Below are 18,601 nucleotides of genomic sequence, written 5' to 3' on the forward strand. Positions count from 1 at the left end.
TAGAACTAAAGTAGAAAAGTGCATTTATATCATTATAAATGGAAGAACATTTCCTTACAAATTGAAAATCAATACGCAGACAAATTATCAAGAAATTGTAAAACATCCAATTCCTTGGCTAAATTGCTTGTTGCAATGAATTTTAAATTCAGTAACGAGTTTGAAGTTGTTTGTGGAAAAGTTTAAAAAGACCCAACAGTATCTAATGACTGTAATTTATTGGTTATTTATAAATGTAGATGGGGACAAACGTTTGTTTATAGACATTGTAATGGGGTGCATATTATAATATATCCATTTGTGTAGTTAGCAATTAGGATCGGTTAGACATGTACATTCTGTAACATGTTAAGTTTAGATCGTGTGTTAGCTTAAATAAATTAAAAAGGTATTATCGGAAATAACTTAATTATGAAGTTTATAAATAAATTTTACGCGGTCGGTCGCGTGAAAGCAAACTTTATTGGCGTTGTTTTATTACCAATTAAAGTTTTTGTTGATTTATTTTTAATCCACTTTTTATATTTTTAAACATGCAATGAAAGTACAAAAGTCTTATAAATAATCAAGCAATTTTTGTTTAAATACTTTTTTAACGATTTTTATACATTGATTGGTGTAAATGACCCATTAAAAGTAATAAAACGTGTACATGTGAAACTTACCATCTGTCTAATTAGGAACATTCGTAAATTATAAAACATGTCGTGGTTCATAAAATTTTATTATATTTGACATTTCATACATAACCGTATTATTTATTTGTTTTGTGGTAAAGGACATTCTACTAGGGAAGTGCGTACCGTCAGGCGAGAGACTGTGGTCAAGATGTATAGACAAAAAAAACTGAATTGTATAAGTATATCTTTTAAGGCTCTGTAGTAAAAGTTCCGTAGAAATTGCAAATTATTTTCATGTATTTTTGTATCAATTGTTGGCAGTTGGAAAATAGATTTTACTATTAATTTTCTCTGGGTTCATTTCTTAGAATATTTACAACCAATTTCATAAACAAATATTTTTTTTTTAATCAGTGTTACATTCTGTTGAATTAAGGTGGCAAAAACACTGCTAGAAGATTGTAATGCTGAACCGGATTCAGTCGATTACGAAGGCTGGACACCGTTACATGCAGCCGCGTTGTGGGGACAGAAAGAAGCCGCCGCGATACTGTTGAAGTTTGGCGCTGATCCTAATGTGAAGAACTATTCGGTAAGAGATTGAAAATATGGATTAAATATGTGCAATTTGTAAGCTATATGTGGAATGGGTCAGAGCTTGACATTGACATTTTTTAACTGTTGTTGTTGCTATTGCACACCATTTATTAAACATGAAAGATAATACAGATTATTAACGTCCAAATGCTAGTGATGTTGAAGATGTGTTATTAAATTGTGAGCTGAATGTTGTGTCAACACTCATTAGCCGCGCTATAGTCAGTATTACCAATTGTTATATTGTTTTTTAATTATGTATTACATTCATTGTTATCTAAACACGGCAAAGAAATTATAATCAAATACCTATTATTTTAGGGCCAAACTTGCATGGACCTCGTCGATCCCGGTATATCGGCGTGGCTCGCGGAAGCCTCGGTCAAGGCAGCCACGCGTCGCAACAACAACAACAATAACAACAACAACAAACGCAAACGAAGTCCGCCCAAGCACGACGTCAAGCGGGTCGAGCTGCAGATCACCGGCCAGCCGGACACCATCGTCAACGGTCAGTACCCATACATTTCGCACGTTGTCAATAACCAACCCCATCCACGCCCATCATAACCTCGCAATCGCCCAGTTCTACTAATCGACGCCGGTTCCGTAAAGTTACGGTGCGTAGTGAACGCAACGGCTATACGGCCGGTGGATATGTTGATATAATTAGTGAAATTGGGCTCGTTCATGACTCATGTGCCATCATATATCGTGGGAACGCAGAGAAGCCGCCGGCGCCGGAGATAATAACAAAGGTGTCGGAGGGCAAACCGCCGAAGGTGCGCGCGCCGTCGCCGGAGAGCGCGGCGGGCGACGCGGCCGCGGACGACGACGCGCCGTCCTGGCGCCGCTCCGCCTCCTTCCGCAACCGCCTGCAGGACAAAGCGCGTAAGTGAGCCCCCCACCCCCACCGTGTGTACCCGCTATACACGCTCCCTCACTGATACAGTACAAACTTAATGCCGGCTCGCAACATCGTACGATCCGATGCGCAACTATTTTAGATATCAGTGGGACTCGCAGTGCACTCGCAGCTAACTTCCGAACCGCCATTAAGTTTGATTCGAACTGTACACTGCTACAGTCGACATCCACCTAGATACTCTTCCCTCCCACTGATTTGGTACTGCGGTGGAAACGCTCACATTCCTTGTTGATCGAGAACTTATAGTAGACATCTTCCTGCCCCATTGAGGTAATATTACAGTAGACACAATCTTGTCTATATTCTTTGCTCCCAATGATGTAGTAGAGTGGTAACACTATTATTTACATTAAACTGCCCTGTAAATTTCTAGATATGATCACCCTGTTCCATCCATCTACAATTTAATAAGTTTTCACCCAACTGATAAAAATTTCGATAAACTGATACGGTGGAGACTTTTCCAGCTTTAATATCCCACCCTATTGAGTTATTATTACAATAGATACCAGTTTCATATATTGCTACATATACGCACGCGTATTTACTACATTAGCATAATGTTTTTTAAATGAATGTTTTACTCACTATCACAATCAGGATCAAAGAAGCCTACATCAACTTATTATGTTTGTGTTTTCATGAGCTGTATGTGTTGTTGTTGTGTAAACAACATCGGCTGACTTCTTTTGACCCACTCTATATTATAACATAATTTAAATCTTAGTTATTGAAATTGGGCTCGTTCATGACTCATGCACGACTCATTCATGACGACACACACCTTATATCTCACATTTTCCCCAACTATAATATATGACTTCTACACACAAATCCATAAACGTTTTGCTACATAGAAGATTGCTTATTTTTTTCATATCACTCGTAATTTAATCAAGTAGTTTAAGCTATATCTATTATACGATTATCTCTGTAGTAAGCTGGCTAGCATAATATCACATTGCAAAGTGTTTGGCTAGAAGTTAATATGGATGGTTTTCATATTATAATAATAAAATAATAATTCTTTCCAGGTGAAAATAAGCCGACGAACAATAACGTGGATAACGATACAATACTGCGAAGAACGCACAGCTTCGAAAATGATAAGACGTGAGTGGGATTCAGTGTTTACACGATTTTGGTATTTTTTATTTGCTAAATACGTGTATAGATAGCACATATTCTTTCGGCATGCATTTGTATCTTGATCGATGTTCAGAATCATTAAATTGTAAATATGGTGGTCTGTACTGATATTTTAGTAAACAAACTAATACAGATTGGCTTAATTTTAAAATCCTAATTATATAATTGCAATAACAATGATTAATAATAAAACAGCAAAATATCAGTACAGTTGATTATAATTCATATTAAATTTTTAACGAGCATTCATAATTAAGCTATAATTAATTACGTAATAATTAATTAATTTCTTTTTTAACTTTTTGAGAACGCATAGGATTTTTGGAAGCAATTGTTATTTTTTATATTATTGCCTTAAATTATTAGTAAAAAAGTATTTGTCGTCGAAGTATTGATATGAAATGCATATAAACCGATAGTTTAACAGTACACAAAAGTAAATGTACCTTTTATTGGACAGCTTGCATATCCTTTAGCAAAATATAGATACATAGAAAACATGAATAATATTTAAAGAGTAAAACTTATTTCTTGTACAGCATTTGTCAAAATATACAAGCTGTAAACAAGTAATACAGTCAAAAAAAGCCATCAATGCATTTTAAATAATTTTTACGATGGATACAAAAAAAATTGTTATTTTACACCACATGTTAAACAATCTTACTTAGTGTAAATACTTTCATACCGCCCATCGAATCGCCCCACATATAAAACTCGCATGGCGTGTCTGTGTGAACAGTTTCTACCAGCGGTACCGGGACGTGACGGCGCGTATAAAGGCCTCGTCGTGCCCGTCGATACCGCCGCTGCCTCAGACCACGCTCGCGGCGCTCGAACTGAGGAAAAAGGGCCAGGAGACTAACAATACGGCTGAGACTAACGACGACGTTCACACAAGGTGCCGCGGCTTCACAAATGCTTTTGACCGCTAATTTTGATGTGTTCTCTAGTCACCATGATGGCTTAAAGCAGTATTAAATACAGTGTGGGAAAGAGATGGCGCTAGATGATCTATCGGTTATCTCTATCTTGTTCCACACTGTAATTGATATTGTTTTAAGATAGAAAGCTCGGTAAGCCCGTAATATTGGTTAACGCGGTGTTCTATTTTTAGAATAGAGATCGCTTGCTTAAAATTTCGATTGGTTGATTCGGTGATCGGTTTTTAAGAGAACGAATGTAGAACGCATCTTTATTCGTTCGTTTGCTTGCAAAGCCGTTGTAATTTGGAAAAGTTCAAATATTTTAAAGGTACAATTATAATGTCAAAATTTGTGGTCAAAATTAAAAACAGGGTTCGCATATGGTAAACTTTACATAATAAGTAAAGTTTTGGAGGAAAGATTAAAATACATATACACAAACTTTTTGGTGAAATAGAATAAAGTTTACCATATGTACGGATCCTTAGATTTACATAACATTTAATTTTATTAACGTGCCGTATTCACTCTCTACTACGAATTCATATTCTAATGTCACATTTAATTTTGTTCTATTCAAGCTTTTTCTTGTTCTGTTTTGTGTTGTATTGATTGTGAATGTGTTTATAAGGAAAATTTAATATATTGATCAAGTAATTATATATTATTTATATATTTTGTGTGTATAGGGTAACTGCGAATGAAAGAAGGGAAAGGGAAGCAAACACATGGAGTGCGCCGGCAAGTACGAGCTCAAATGCGACTACTACCACTACAACCACGACCCAGACCACTGTTAGAAGGTATACACAATTCTCTACATACAATATTAATTATAGATACTATATTTGTAAATATATCTCATATATTTAGTGAACTAAGTATATGAGTAGTAGTGTAGGCGTACGGTGATAGTTACGTATGACTTATTATAAGTAGATTTGTATTGCCGTTATATTCAAACAATTAGGACAATATTTTACACTTTGAACAATTATTTTTTACTATTATGTACTTCACAGAAAAAATAATCTCATATCTAGTATCGCAGTATTGAAAATATTATTTGGATCAGAAATTATTTATTGATACAGTATTGTAAAAAGTATTTATCATGTTATTTAAAAAAATTGTATAAGTATCAAAATTCATATTATTTATGTAACAAAATCAATATGTTCAGTCTATAAAGTGTACAACATAAAGAAATAATTAAATATTGTTCTCGTTAATGTTATCTTTCTATCATCAATCAGAATAATATATAAGTATACAATAGATTTCTATACTATAATATAAAGATAAGTTTAATGGAGTATATTTATGTATATGGCAGCGGTTCGGAAAGCGTAGAGTCGAACAGTAGCAATTCAACACCAAGCTCGGCGACGCCCACCAAACTGTCGCCTGGGAACATTTTCAGGAATTTCTTCAAGTACTCAAGCCCTTGTAGTATTGTGGTTGCTTGAACACAAGATAGTTTCATGTTTGCACTCGTTGTTTATACTTACAATATATAGCTGTGTTTATATTATTATAGATTGTTTGGATGCTATGTGTATTAGACGGGTCTATTACGATGCTTCCATTATGCAAATGACCTTTCAGAGAATTTAATATGCTGTTGTTTTAGTATTATAAAACGTCTAATTTTTCTCTATAATATAATTTTCATATGGTACAGTAAAATAATCAGATAGTTCGGTTTAAATATGAATTATTCTTCGTGTGCATTTCAATTATTATTGATTTGATAACAATGTGGCAAATTCTTATCATATTTTGTGAATTTGACGTCTTTTGTTCAAGCAACACATAATTTTGTGTGAAGTTTATTTATTTCGAACTTATAGAGCTTCAACTGTTTTGTGCTCAGACATTTTTTTTTTTTGCTGCGTAGAAAATTATTATTGTTATTGTTTATTATAAGTTATATGATTAACAATATTTGCATGTTTAGAGTAGTCGTAGATCTAGTATAATTCATTCTGCATGTTTCCTAATTAGTTATAATTTTTTTATTTATAATATAGCTTATTATTTTATGTTTTCCTCGAGTTTTATGCGTCCACAATATTATAATGCAATATGCATGAATATGGTATTTTGTTTTTTATTATAAATAACTTAAGATGCTATTTTTATACTTTATTAGTATTATTTCAAATATACTAAAGATATATTCAGTAATGCAACATCTTATACTGTAATTTTTCAGCTAAAAATCTATTTGTTGTCTAAAAATTGCTATATCGTGATTGTAGTTGCCTAAGAATTGATGTTTAATTATTTTGCATTTCACTATACGTGTCACAGCCGGTAAATTATTGTAATGATACGAAATATTGTGAACATGTACTAATAAATATGCACAAATAGGTCGTTCGTGCCGCCCGTACGCGACGAAGAGAGCGAAACGCAAAGGAAAGCGCACGCAAAACGCGTGCGTGAGACCAGGAGGTCGACCCAGGGCGTCACACTCGATGAGATCAAATCCGCCGAACAGCTGGTCAAGAAGAAAACGAATAATGGAACGACGGAAACATCATCCGCCAGCCTGAAGAAAACCGACGATAGCCCAGTAGAAAATAGCACAGTGCGTATAGATTATTTTCTTAATTGTTGTACTGTAAATAAAGCGATCCCGACGCATCTAGCTTACATACTCCGCTTGATATATGATATAGGATTAGACTAGTATTATACCAATATTTTTATTATGTTCATTCAAGTAGTTTTCAACCGTTATGGGTTAGCAATATGTAGGAATTCTATTTGCGAAAATTATACGGTATATTGGTATGTAATATAGGAGCTGAGTATTTAAGTTTTTATCCACATATAATTAGTATTTGGTACTGCTGTGCTCTTAATACAGTTTTGATAAGATTTTTGTGTAAAAATAATTATTAGTCAAAGAGAGTAACATTAGTTTTCTCCTATTTACAGACCCCGTCGAACAACCACTTGTTTTTATTACCTATTTGTTTTCATATACTTACATGTACATAAATACAAGATGTTTGTAACAATTGTGGTAATATGTCGCATTACATAACAATTCATTTTTTTGTGTAAAATTATAGCAATTTTTTTCCAGACAGACCGATTGATTGGGCTAAGATATACATTGATAAAGGGACTGTTAATAAATATTAATTAGTTATAGATTTTCATTAATACTAGAACGCCAAAATATTGAAAAAAAAAAAAAAACGTCTTTGGGCAGTGGTGTGTAGAAGAATATTACGCGTTCCAATACCAATCCTTCATATAAAAAATCCAGATGCAGTGTAAGATGGCTTATACGATTTTATGTAAAAAGTATTTAAGAAAGAATGAAATATATTATCTAAAATTGTTTTGGACGTTACCCTTTCTCCTCTTATAAAAGAAAACAGTTGCCACAAACATGTCGTTTAAAACTTCATTGTGATTGTCAACTTTGGGGTTGGGTGTGTAACAGTGAAACAAATAAGAGCAAAGAGAAACATACGAGACTGGAAACTCACAACAATTGTCTAAAAGCACTTTGGGGTTGCATAGGCGCGCGCGTTATCGTCCGGCGGCGGTGAGGCGGCGGTCTCGCTGGCGCTGGCGTGCGTGACCGCGACCGCAACCGCGACGATCGCCGCGAACAGTGAGCGCCGCCCCTCGTGGCGGCTGCGGCTCGATCCCGCTAACAAGGTGGACACGCCGCTACTGGACGCGACCATTTATTGTGCTTTCTGCGTTCTGAATATCTGTGGACACGTGGGTGATTTGTTGTAAGCGATGTGGGTGCTGGGGGATGTGCTGTCGGTTTGTTGTGAGTTGTGGAGGTGATGTCGGTATGATACCTGTCGTGTGGGTGTTGTGGGTATGTTGTCTGTGGTGTGTGCGGGTAGATGTGATGTGGACATGTTGTAAAGGTAACGTGTTCTGGGTTTGTTGAAATTGATGTGGTGTTTGCGCGCCGTGCGGATGAGAAATGTTTTTTGGATATTTTGAAATGTGTGTGGGTATGTTGTCTGTGGTGTGGGTCGTGTGGATAGGAAATGTGTTGTGGGTTTGTTGAAAGTGATATTGGTGATGGTGGAAATGTGTTGTCGGTATGCTGTCTGTGATGTTTCTGCGCGCGCCGTGTGGGTAGAAATTTTGTTGGATATGTTGTACGTGGGTACGGGTAGGTTCTTTGTGAACAGTGTGGGTGCAGAGCAGGTCTAGTGTGTTCATATACTGTATATGTAATATTCTGAAATAGATTACCACAAGGTTGACGTTTGTGGTATGGGATGAGTTACCTGTATGTAGTAGGGAGCGGGGGAAGATGATGATTGGGGATGACTTTAAATATTATCTATGGTATTGTGCTGGTATGCCTGTTTATTGTCTATGGCATTGGTGTAAAATTGGTATTAATTGAGTGATCTTTATATGAAACAGTAGGTCGATGAAGCGACCAGTCGCAAAATGTGGACGATGGACTTATAAATCATAATAAAGTCCATTTTAATCTATACCTTTATACAGAGAAATGCATGTGGTAATCATGAATGGTGAAAGGGATAGTTAGCAATTTAGTTTTAAATGTATTTTTTTTTTAATTTCGCGCTCTATAATTTTTATACTAAATAAATTGTATCAAGTAACAATGAATGGTCGTGTAAACGCGTATTGTCGTGGTATTGAAAATCTCTCCGGCACTCGGCATGGTGTGAAAATTGTGGGGCTTTCAATTCTGTTCGTGGTATTCAGCAATCAATGTTGTGATATTGGAAATTTATATATATTAATATTACTATGTCACACAAGTATTGTTTGTTTAGAAACATTAACATAAATTATTTCGCGTATTACTGTTTTATTTCCAAATTTTTGCGCTATTCTGTATATTCTATTCTGCACAGGTTTATGTTATATTGTTATCATTCATTGACACTTAACTGTTCACTGCAAGAACTTCATTGCATGTTAGTTCGTATTTATGTCCTCATTTGTGTATGTATTTGCATGTGCGTGAATTACGTTAATTTAAGTGCATGTAAATTTGTGTACGTGCAGTTATATGTCGCATACGTGTTGCTAGAATAGTTTAAGCGTTGATTCCCTTCAGAATTTGAACAGACACCAAACGTCTCGCCAAAATAGAAATGTGATTAACCAAACATATTGCGCAATTAATATTTTCTCCACTTATCCGCATTGTGGTAAATATGTCTTGCGCCCATGTGTTTGCCTCTATTTTAAATCATGTAGAAAATGTACACAATCCGCAGAAACTACGCAAACTTGTCTCTTTGCCAATATTAATTATGGCTAAATTAGCTTTTGGTGTTGTTTTGAAATTGATATTACATTTATTGTTTGTAGCAATGTGAATTGTTGGTTGGTGTTATAGTTCAAGTATGTAGTAGATGTGCAACACGTTCAACATGCCATTAATTGTGATTTATGTATTAATAAACGATCTTAATGTATAGTTTGAGTTGGAGGATGCGGCTACAAGCCCGCGGACGGAGACGGAGGCGACAGTGACGTTGCCGATCCGACGCCCGCCGACCGGCGCCAACCAGATCGCAACCAACAACTCGGGTACAACCACGCCTACCAAGGAGAACCGTACCAGTTAGTTACCAATTTATTAATATCATGTAGGCTTGGAGAAATGTCTGAAACTGACTCTTTTTGACTTGATAATATTGGTATTCCTGCAAAGTGTTTGTCATAAATGCACGCACGCCCGTGGCCCTTAAAAAGTATTCTAAATCGTATATTAATCCATGGTTAAAACTAAAGTTCGTTGTTTCCGATTCCATTCATTATTGCAATAACACGAATCGTTTATGTATTACTTTTACAGTCGCCTTAGGACTTCAAAATTTGTCCACTTAACAAAAAATAGAAAGCGGACGAAGCCGCGGGCGGTAAGCTAGAATATAATAGAATAGAAAACACTTTATTGTACAATGCACACAAAAACAAAATTTACAGAAACGATATGTAACTTAAAATAAATGTACAATTTGGCGGCCTTATCGCTTAAAAGCGATTTCTTCCAGGCAAACTTGGGGTATAGGAAAAATAAATCAGTAAAAAGGTAGATAGTGCATAAATACATACATATACAAGAAACTGTAATTATACATGGATAGATAACTTAAGAATCAAATAATATTATACAAAAACAAAACAAGTATACTAATATGGTACAACATGTACAGGTAACTCAGTGGTAGCGTCCACCGAGGAGGAGAAGGACCGCGAGAGCAGCGCTGAGAACAAGTCGCCGAGCAACTCGTCGCCGAGCACGCAGGCGGCGCTCAACGTGATACAGCGCCGCCGCCGGCCCAAGCGCCGCTCCACGGGCGTCGGCCATGTGGACATGGACGTGAGTGCGCACGCTGCCTGTACTAGCACTGTATAGATTAAAAAAATTGGTTGTCTGTAAAGTCGGTTTACTGACGATAGTTGAACGTAACAACGTCTTAACCCATTGACCACCGAGCGGCCCGATGAGACCGCGACTCAATAGATTTTCTATTGTGTCTGTGATTCGGGGGCTGAGGCATTGGCCGATTGTGCTTCTTTGTCGCTCGTTCCGCGCTCTCGCTCGCACTTCAAGCCTTACATGGAACGCCTCAGAGCGAGGTAACGCCGCATGAGTCATGTTTTTTCGTGCGTGCTGCCGGCTCTATCGAATTATAGGACGTTGTCACGTCAAAAAACCGGCCAAGTACGAGTCGGACTCGCGCACGAAGGGTTCCGTACTATGGGGACCATCAATATATATTTTTTAATTTTTAGTATTTGTTGTTTAATAGCGGCTACGGAAATATATCATTTTGTGAAAATTTCAGTTATACAGCTATCACGGTTTATGAGAGACAGACAGACAACAAAGTCTCAGTATTATGATCCCGTTTTACCGATTCGGTGCGGAACCCTAAAAAAAAGCGAGTGTACTGAGCATACGTGTCAGAAGTGAAACTTCTTTGGCAAGATTCAAAGATACCAAAATCGTCTTACTCCATTTTGACGGTATTGCCATGACGCGACCTTGAAATTTTACTCTCAAAGCGCCTCAAGGAGTTTCACTTCAACGGAGTCGCCTTCTCTGTCCCTATATCCTGTATCTTAAGTTATATGCTTGTATCTTAAGTACACATCGGAATTGATGCAGTTTTTTAAATAGACGAAACTTTTCAAAGAAGGTCTATATATAATTTATTGTTGTCCTAAGAATAGTAACATCTATTTTACCTTTAAGTTAGGATACTCAAATATCAGAAAATTTGTAATATAATGTAATTTTAGACCTGACGAGAGGACACCGGCTTTACTTATAAAAGCTCATTTTGTAAAATAACTATTTAAAAATAGGAACTCTTAAAACTGAATGCTTTAAAAAAATACGTACAATAACAGCTGTATCAACTGAAATCCGTATCGTTTACGCGAATGTTCAAATTAGATAGTACTAAAACTTAATATCTAGTTCTTATACGTCATTAAAACGAGATGTAGAGGCAAAAAGAATGGGTTGGTTTCGTGACAGCATATAACTTTAGAATGTAGGTGTAATAAACAATAATTATCTTTTGGTCTTGATCGTCAATACAGTCGGCCGCGCTCTAGTTGTACACAAAACTAATTATAATTTTCGATTTGTCTGTAAAACCAATGTTGTAAATATATAAGAATTATGAAATATCCATCTTTGATTATATTATACTAGCTTTCCGCCCGCGGCTTCGCCCGCGTTTTCAAAGAAAACATCTATAGTTAAAAACATACTATATAGTTCCCGTTCCCGTGGGATTTCCGGGATAAAACTTATCCTTGTGTTAATCCAAGTTAACCTCTATATGTGTGCTAAATTTCATTGTAATCGGTTCAGTAATATTTTCATGAAAGAGTAACAAACACACACATACACATCCTCACAAACTTTCGCATTTATAATATTAGTACGATGATAAAACAATGGTTTACTAACGCAAAAATATTTTCATGTTAAAATTTGTTTAAGGAGTGATCCCCTTTAATTATCTACTCTTACATATACAAAAACAAATTAATGATAAAATTATATTTTATTTTTGAATGACGCCTTAGTAGAACAGAAAAATCTTCAACCCGTATAAAGAAGGCAACATTTATCCAAATAATATATTTAAAGACGGTCGTGAACAACACTAATAAATTAACGTAACACATTGGTCGCGACGTGTGATTGTTTTATTACACAAAAGATTTGACGAATGCATCGCGTATTGACCTTCTGGGCTAAAATTAAATATTACCAAAGTGTGTACAGTGTTGTGGGAAACACGTGAGATTCTAATGCGGCCGGTGTATTTTGGATATCATGTGTTTTGGATATAACCAGATCGGTTTATAGTGAACTGTGAATCATAAAGATGATTCAAACATGGGCGGAGAATTTTACGTGTTTTTTGAGTTAACAGTCATACCAAGATGTTAACATCGTTTATATATTAGGTATATACTTAGAATGTGGTGCAAGAGTTTATGTTAGGGTAAACTATAAACTTTCTAATCTGTTGGTATTTTGACTGACTTTGCCGACTAATGATATAATGAAATTTGAATACACATTGTTTTGTTCTCCTAGAAAGCATTCGCACTTAAAATGATATAATAGAATTTGTTAAGACATTTATATTTTGGTAACTGGTGTAAAATAGCTTTGAAAGCTTTCTTATTAAATACATATTGTGTAAAGTAAGCTTCCATAAATAGTGGACGTATTATATCTAACGGTTATGACATAAATATTAAAGGGAAATCCGTTTTGTTTAGGACATCGTTAACGACCGCGGAGGAGGCGGCGAAGGCGATGTCGACGCAGACGTACAAGTAAGTTTATATTTTATATTTGTACACAATTTGTTCATGTTTTTTAAATCATTTTTTTACACACAAAATCGTACCAATATAAAACATTAGTTAGCATGAACAGGTAAAATGAAAATGTCTTAAATAAATATAAAAATATTACAGTCAAATCAAAAACAATAAAGTGTCGAATTCTGCATAGCAAGAAATAATGTGAGAACAGAAATACTGAAACCATATGCTATTGGAAGTATTTCAAAATCTTCAACTATTCCAATGAATTTTCAGTGTCGTATAAAATAGTAACCTATACCCGTAGAATTATTTTGGCTAGAGCCATTTATACATATAGTAACATTCTTACATACAAGTTTTGATTTTGTATAATAATAATTTATATATTATACTAAGAAAGTCTATTTTAAAGATTAAATATAACAAATCTAAAGGTGTTAATAAAATAAGACGTGATATTTATACCGCTTATAACTCTTTCTCTCTTCATGTAACTACTAACAACTATACCCGGCGCGGCCTAAGATGATCCCTATGACAGTTCGTCTTAGTGATTGCTCGTATGATGGATCGTGTCGATACTTTACTATTTTATAGGCAAAGGCGTGGTTTGCATTCAGCCACGTCGGTAAACATGTTTTTTACAAATATTATAAAATGAATTTTTAACGTCTATTATGTAAACGAAACGGTAAGTAAAACGAAAGTTTTCCAAAACATAAAAATGCACCTTATCATTTTCTCGTAATTTTTAACCCGTTTAACACAGTGTATATTATTTTATCATGAAAATGGAATCCCCCATTTAATTTTTCTATAACTTATATTATCATAGGTAAGTAAATTAACGCGAACGGAAATTAATTAATTAATTATGCTGCGATCTTCTGTTCCATTCAATAGTGAATGAACTATAGCTTAAGCATGGAAAAAATGTGAACTCGTTTCCATTATCGAAATTTGTTTATCGATACTTTCCGCACTAGTCGATAAATGCCAACGATGTAAGTTTTGAAGGACGTAAACGTAAAGTCAGATTGATATAATTTCTCGTAAATGTTAAGAATTGTTATAATGCCAACGGAATATCATTGTAATAGCATAAAGCTACGTAAAAATTAATAAATGCCATTTTTAGACGCCTCCAATACGTTTCTAATTTAATGGTGACGCCATTACAAGTTTGTCTCTTGAGAATAACTGTCAGTGTCATAGGGATCATCTTAGGCCGCGCCGGGTATAGTATATGTATAATATACTTTGTACTTCGCTCTTAATGACCTTACAGTGTATTTTGGTGTATAAATGTAATATATTTTGCAAAACATTGACGTGTCGACCCGTGTGAAGTATAAATGGGGGACTTAATTAAATTTGTTTATTTATGTCGCAGAATGCTTTGAATTCGCAATTCTACAATACAGTGTATTTAAATGTCTGTATGATTTTAAAATCACAAAGACGATTAAAGAATATTGTGTTAACGAATATTTAAGTTTTCTCTATAAACAGTTTTGACGAATGGTTTTCGAATTACGGAAAAATTTATCTAATTTTTTTTCCAATAAAAAAAGCTAGGTACATTTTTTACTTTTTTTTCAAAGTACGTACAAGCCATTTAGAATTAAACCAACAATATTCTTACATTGTATTGTATGTTTATGTTCCGGAATGAGTGTTTGTCTTAAGAGAAGTTCCTGCCTACAATAGTTTGTTACGACATAACGAAAAAAACAGAAGATAGTAAAACCGTTTTAAAATAAAATATTAGAAATATATGTATATACCTAATATCACGTTTAGGGAGGCTAACACTTGCAGTACTGGACATTCACTTTTTTCAGTGGTGCCAGAAAAGGTCAGTTTTTTGATTTTACATAAATTGGAAAATTTTATTTGCACATATTTATTTTAGCCATTGATCCCGTAATTACATCATAAATTATTTCAATTTTTTGATAAAGCTTTCGATACAAATTGATGCAGCAAGTTTGTTTTGATATTCACTGTACCTACACACAATAATTGATCTTTCTTCCACTCCTTGCCAAGTGTTCTAGCAATGAGTGAATGCTAATAAAACAGCTCGTTAATAATAATAATTACAGGCAATGTAAGGAAGCCCTTATAGTTTTTAGAATTGTATTGTATAAGGGCCCCGACACGAAGCCTTATTTGATCAGTATCTTATTTTGATACGTATATAATTACAAAGGGTTGAACCTTATACAATTACCCTTTCGCAATTTATAATTTCACTAACTAACGGTGATGTTCCCAAAATATGTTTTGAAATAGTAAATTTATAAAAGCTTCTTAGTTTGAAAATCTATCAGGTTATTATAAGATTTGTGCATTAGTAAATAAGATAATGTGAAGGATTAGTGCAATATAGTATTATTAGTGTCTCGCTGCGGTTTCTATAGACGCTTAGTAGTATTACCTAGTACTTTTGTAGTTTTTCTTGTATTAAAGTATTTCTTTAAAAAAATCTATTTTGTTTTTGTGATTATCGTAGTAGAAGTTGGAATGTATCCTTCATCCAGGGAAAAAAATCCATCACATAAAGAAAAAAGTATTTATTTTCCGGTTTTATAATAAATTAGCTTTCCACCCGCAGCTTTGCCCGCGCAGTCAAAGAAAAACCCGCACAGTTCCGGTTCCCGAGGGATTTCCGGGATAAAACCTATCCTATTTCCCGGGGTAAAAAGTAGCCTATGTCCTTCTCGGGTATCAAAATATCTCTATACCAAATTTCATGCAAATTTCATACCAAAGTTCAGTAGTAAAGGCGTGATTGAGTTACAGACAGACAGACAGAGTTACTTTCCCATTTATAATATTAAATGTTATAGTATGGATTCATTATATTTAGAATATTTATTTATTATAATAATTTTATTTACACGTCAGTGATAAAAGCCATGTGATATAAGCGATGGTTTTGTGAGAAAACTTGTTGAAATACGATTCATCATATTTATAAATAAACCAATCATTTTGACGGATAATACACGAACACATATATTTTCTTGAATCTAAATTGTGGTTCAGACGATCAGTAATTGTAATGTGACAGATTGGCTGAGATCCAGTTGTTGTATAGTTTTATAAACGACGAATAAATTACACAATCTCATACTATATTTTGTGTAGATTAGTTATTATATATACAGGGTTACTTGTAAAACACCAGCAACCTCGCAGGACAAGATAGCTAACATCATAAGTAACAACATTAATTTGTTCTACGACTATTGGCATAACGCAATTAATTATTTTTAAATGATTTTTTAAGCCTTTATTGTACTCTCCTAACATTTGTAAGTCTATGTTCTATTCATTATCGAAAGGACGACGCGACGCCCCCTTCCCCCTCTCGTTCGCAAGGATGAGCGTAGAGTTTATAATATTCAAACGGAAAATTAAATGAATATTTATTTTTGTATGAAAATAAAATCTAACAAATCAACAAAAGTCGTAGAACAAATCTTGTTACTTATGATGTTAGCTATCTTTTCCTGCGAGGTTGCTGGTGTTTTACAAGTAACTCTGTATAATAGCAAAAGTATCGAGCTGAAGTAATTGAAAGTTAGCGACACTTTCTTTATTATTGCAGAAATGTTATTTTGTTCTTAGTTCACCTTAAACTCGGTGCAATAGATAATGCTTTTAAGATTTCACATTGCAAAGATAGATTGCTGAAATAATTGAACAGTTCAAAGCGAATTGTATACAATTTTGTGACTAGACAAATATGTGGATTGAGAGCTATTAAATAATTACGAAATAGACCTTTCGGTTATGGTTATACGATGTGAAGAATGTTCTATATTACAAATTGTAAAAATTAACGTAAATGCGATTATATATACTTCTCATAAGTATTATAATATTTGTCTCTCCTCAACGCGTGTACAGATCATGTACGTCTTTTAGACATCTTACGTTTAATAATTAATTTGCAAATAGTGATTTGCGCATTACATTATTTCATTAATTTTGCTCGAAAATACATTAGGAGATAAATTGATGGTTCTGAATAGTTTCAAGACTTTCAACGCGTAGGTTCCTTCAAATGACGTCAAATGTATTTATATCGACCTTTCTGTTTGAGTTTTGTTCAGCAACCCTTGACCGGCTTTAAACTGCAATCTTAAGAGTGGTTTTTAAATAATATGCTTATAAATTAATTTTGAAACGAGATCAAATACGCCAGTAAAATGTAACGACTCAAACCACTTCATTATTTTGAATACATTTTTCAATAATACATACATTTAGATTTTCAGTCTTACAAAAGTATATGGGAGATAGCTATTACAACTTTTTTAAGCGACTTTACAGAAAGAAAGAAAAAAACGATCAATAGTACTTGATTGGTATTATATTTAAAAGGACTTGAGTGATCGCTGAGGATGACGCTAATTTATACGTACCTTTAAATATTTGTTCATAAAAGTTGAGAATAAAAATGCTCAAACATTTTTATGTTTTTATTATTATATTAATAAAATGTTTATGAGTTGCGTCAGTCAGTCAGTATAAAAGTAAGAATTGTGTAACACGTTTCGAAACTATTTGTGAGGGTGTAGAAAGTATCACACGAATTCCAGTCTACTTCACTAGAGCGCTCCAAAATCAGTATTTGGGTCAGCGGACTTCTGAAATGAACACGCGTAAACTTGAAAATAGAATATATTTATAGCGAGCAACAAAAGACAAAATTCTAGCCCGTATGAATAAGCGAACGCGTTATTATAAAGCAATAATAATAATCATGACGACATGATTATTAATTATTATGATTTTAGATTACTTACACATTTATTGAGTGTAAAAGTAATCGATATCACTAAATATGAAGCATATACAGTACGTATATTATGTGTACATTATGTTTGACTGACGTTTTATTTATGTTCGGTATAATTTACGACAATCGGTTTGGGAGGCGAAGAAATTATTTTTAGCGCGTGTGTACCTGTACAAGCGAGGCGGGTAACGCATTAACGACAAGGCGATACGGCCTTCGAAATCGTTTCTAATATTAGGTGAAGTATCACCAATTGACGAGATGCTGTCGATATGAATAGTGTTGTGACCAGTAAATCTGTTATTTCGTCCTTGAGGGCATTCGGGGCGCGTTTGCCACATGCGACCACACAAACGGTTTTGTTATATTTACAGGTGATGATTTCTTCGCGTGTTCGTTTAGATGTTGCCGTTTCATCAGATCGCTTCAGTGCGTCACGCGTCTCGCTCGCACGTACCTATCTATGAACCACTGTTTGGTGTGTCTGTCGACAATATTTTCTCACTGTCATTATTAGTCTCGGAAAGCAGTCAGTATGTTTTCACAACGCGGAGAGCTCGCCCGCCACATTGCTAATATTTGAACGCGTCTTAGAGTGACACATGTATAAAAATGAGTCGAAAACAGGATAGATATTCCTCGCGGCCTCGGAGTCTCACCTCTCACTATGGCTCCACGCCTAGTATGCTAGGTTCGATGCTCGGCAGCC

The 18,601-nt window shown here is 34.7% G+C and overlaps 1 protein-coding gene across 7 annotated transcripts in view; it reads left to right on the forward strand.

The window, feature by feature from the left end:
• LOC123705071 (protein phosphatase 1 regulatory subunit 12A) overlaps positions 1-18,601 on the forward strand; it is a 46,957-nt gene that overhangs the window by 17,704 nt on the left and 10,652 nt on the right. For 2 of the 7 annotated variants that reach the window (XM_045653653.1, XM_045653654.1), the window contains exons 5-16: positions 1,057-1,212; positions 1,539-1,728; positions 1,944-2,108; positions 3,180-3,258; positions 4,037-4,195; positions 4,910-5,023; positions 5,557-5,655; positions 6,600-6,816; positions 7,767-7,907; positions 9,683-9,827; positions 10,424-10,590; positions 13,026-13,082. In XM_045653653.1, the coding sequence (XP_045509609.1) occupies positions 1,057-1,212; positions 1,539-1,728; positions 1,944-2,108; positions 3,180-3,258; positions 4,037-4,195; positions 4,910-5,023; positions 5,557-5,655; positions 6,600-6,816; positions 7,767-7,907; positions 9,683-9,827; positions 10,424-10,590; positions 13,026-13,082 (1,689 nt within the window). The remainder of the gene's footprint in view (positions 1-1,056; positions 1,213-1,538; positions 1,729-1,943; positions 2,109-3,179; positions 3,259-4,036; positions 4,196-4,909; positions 5,024-5,556; positions 5,656-6,599; positions 6,817-7,766; positions 7,908-9,682; positions 9,828-10,423; positions 10,591-13,025; positions 13,083-18,601) is intronic. The other 5 variants (XM_045653656.1, XM_045653655.1, XM_045653657.1 and 2 more) reach the window with 5 other exon arrangements.

The sequence above is a fragment of the Colias croceus genome, chromosome Z (genome assembly GCF_905220415.1).
Source record: "Colias croceus chromosome Z, ilColCroc2.1".
Classification (NCBI taxonomy): Eukaryota; Metazoa; Arthropoda; class Insecta; order Lepidoptera; family Pieridae; genus Colias; species Colias croceus.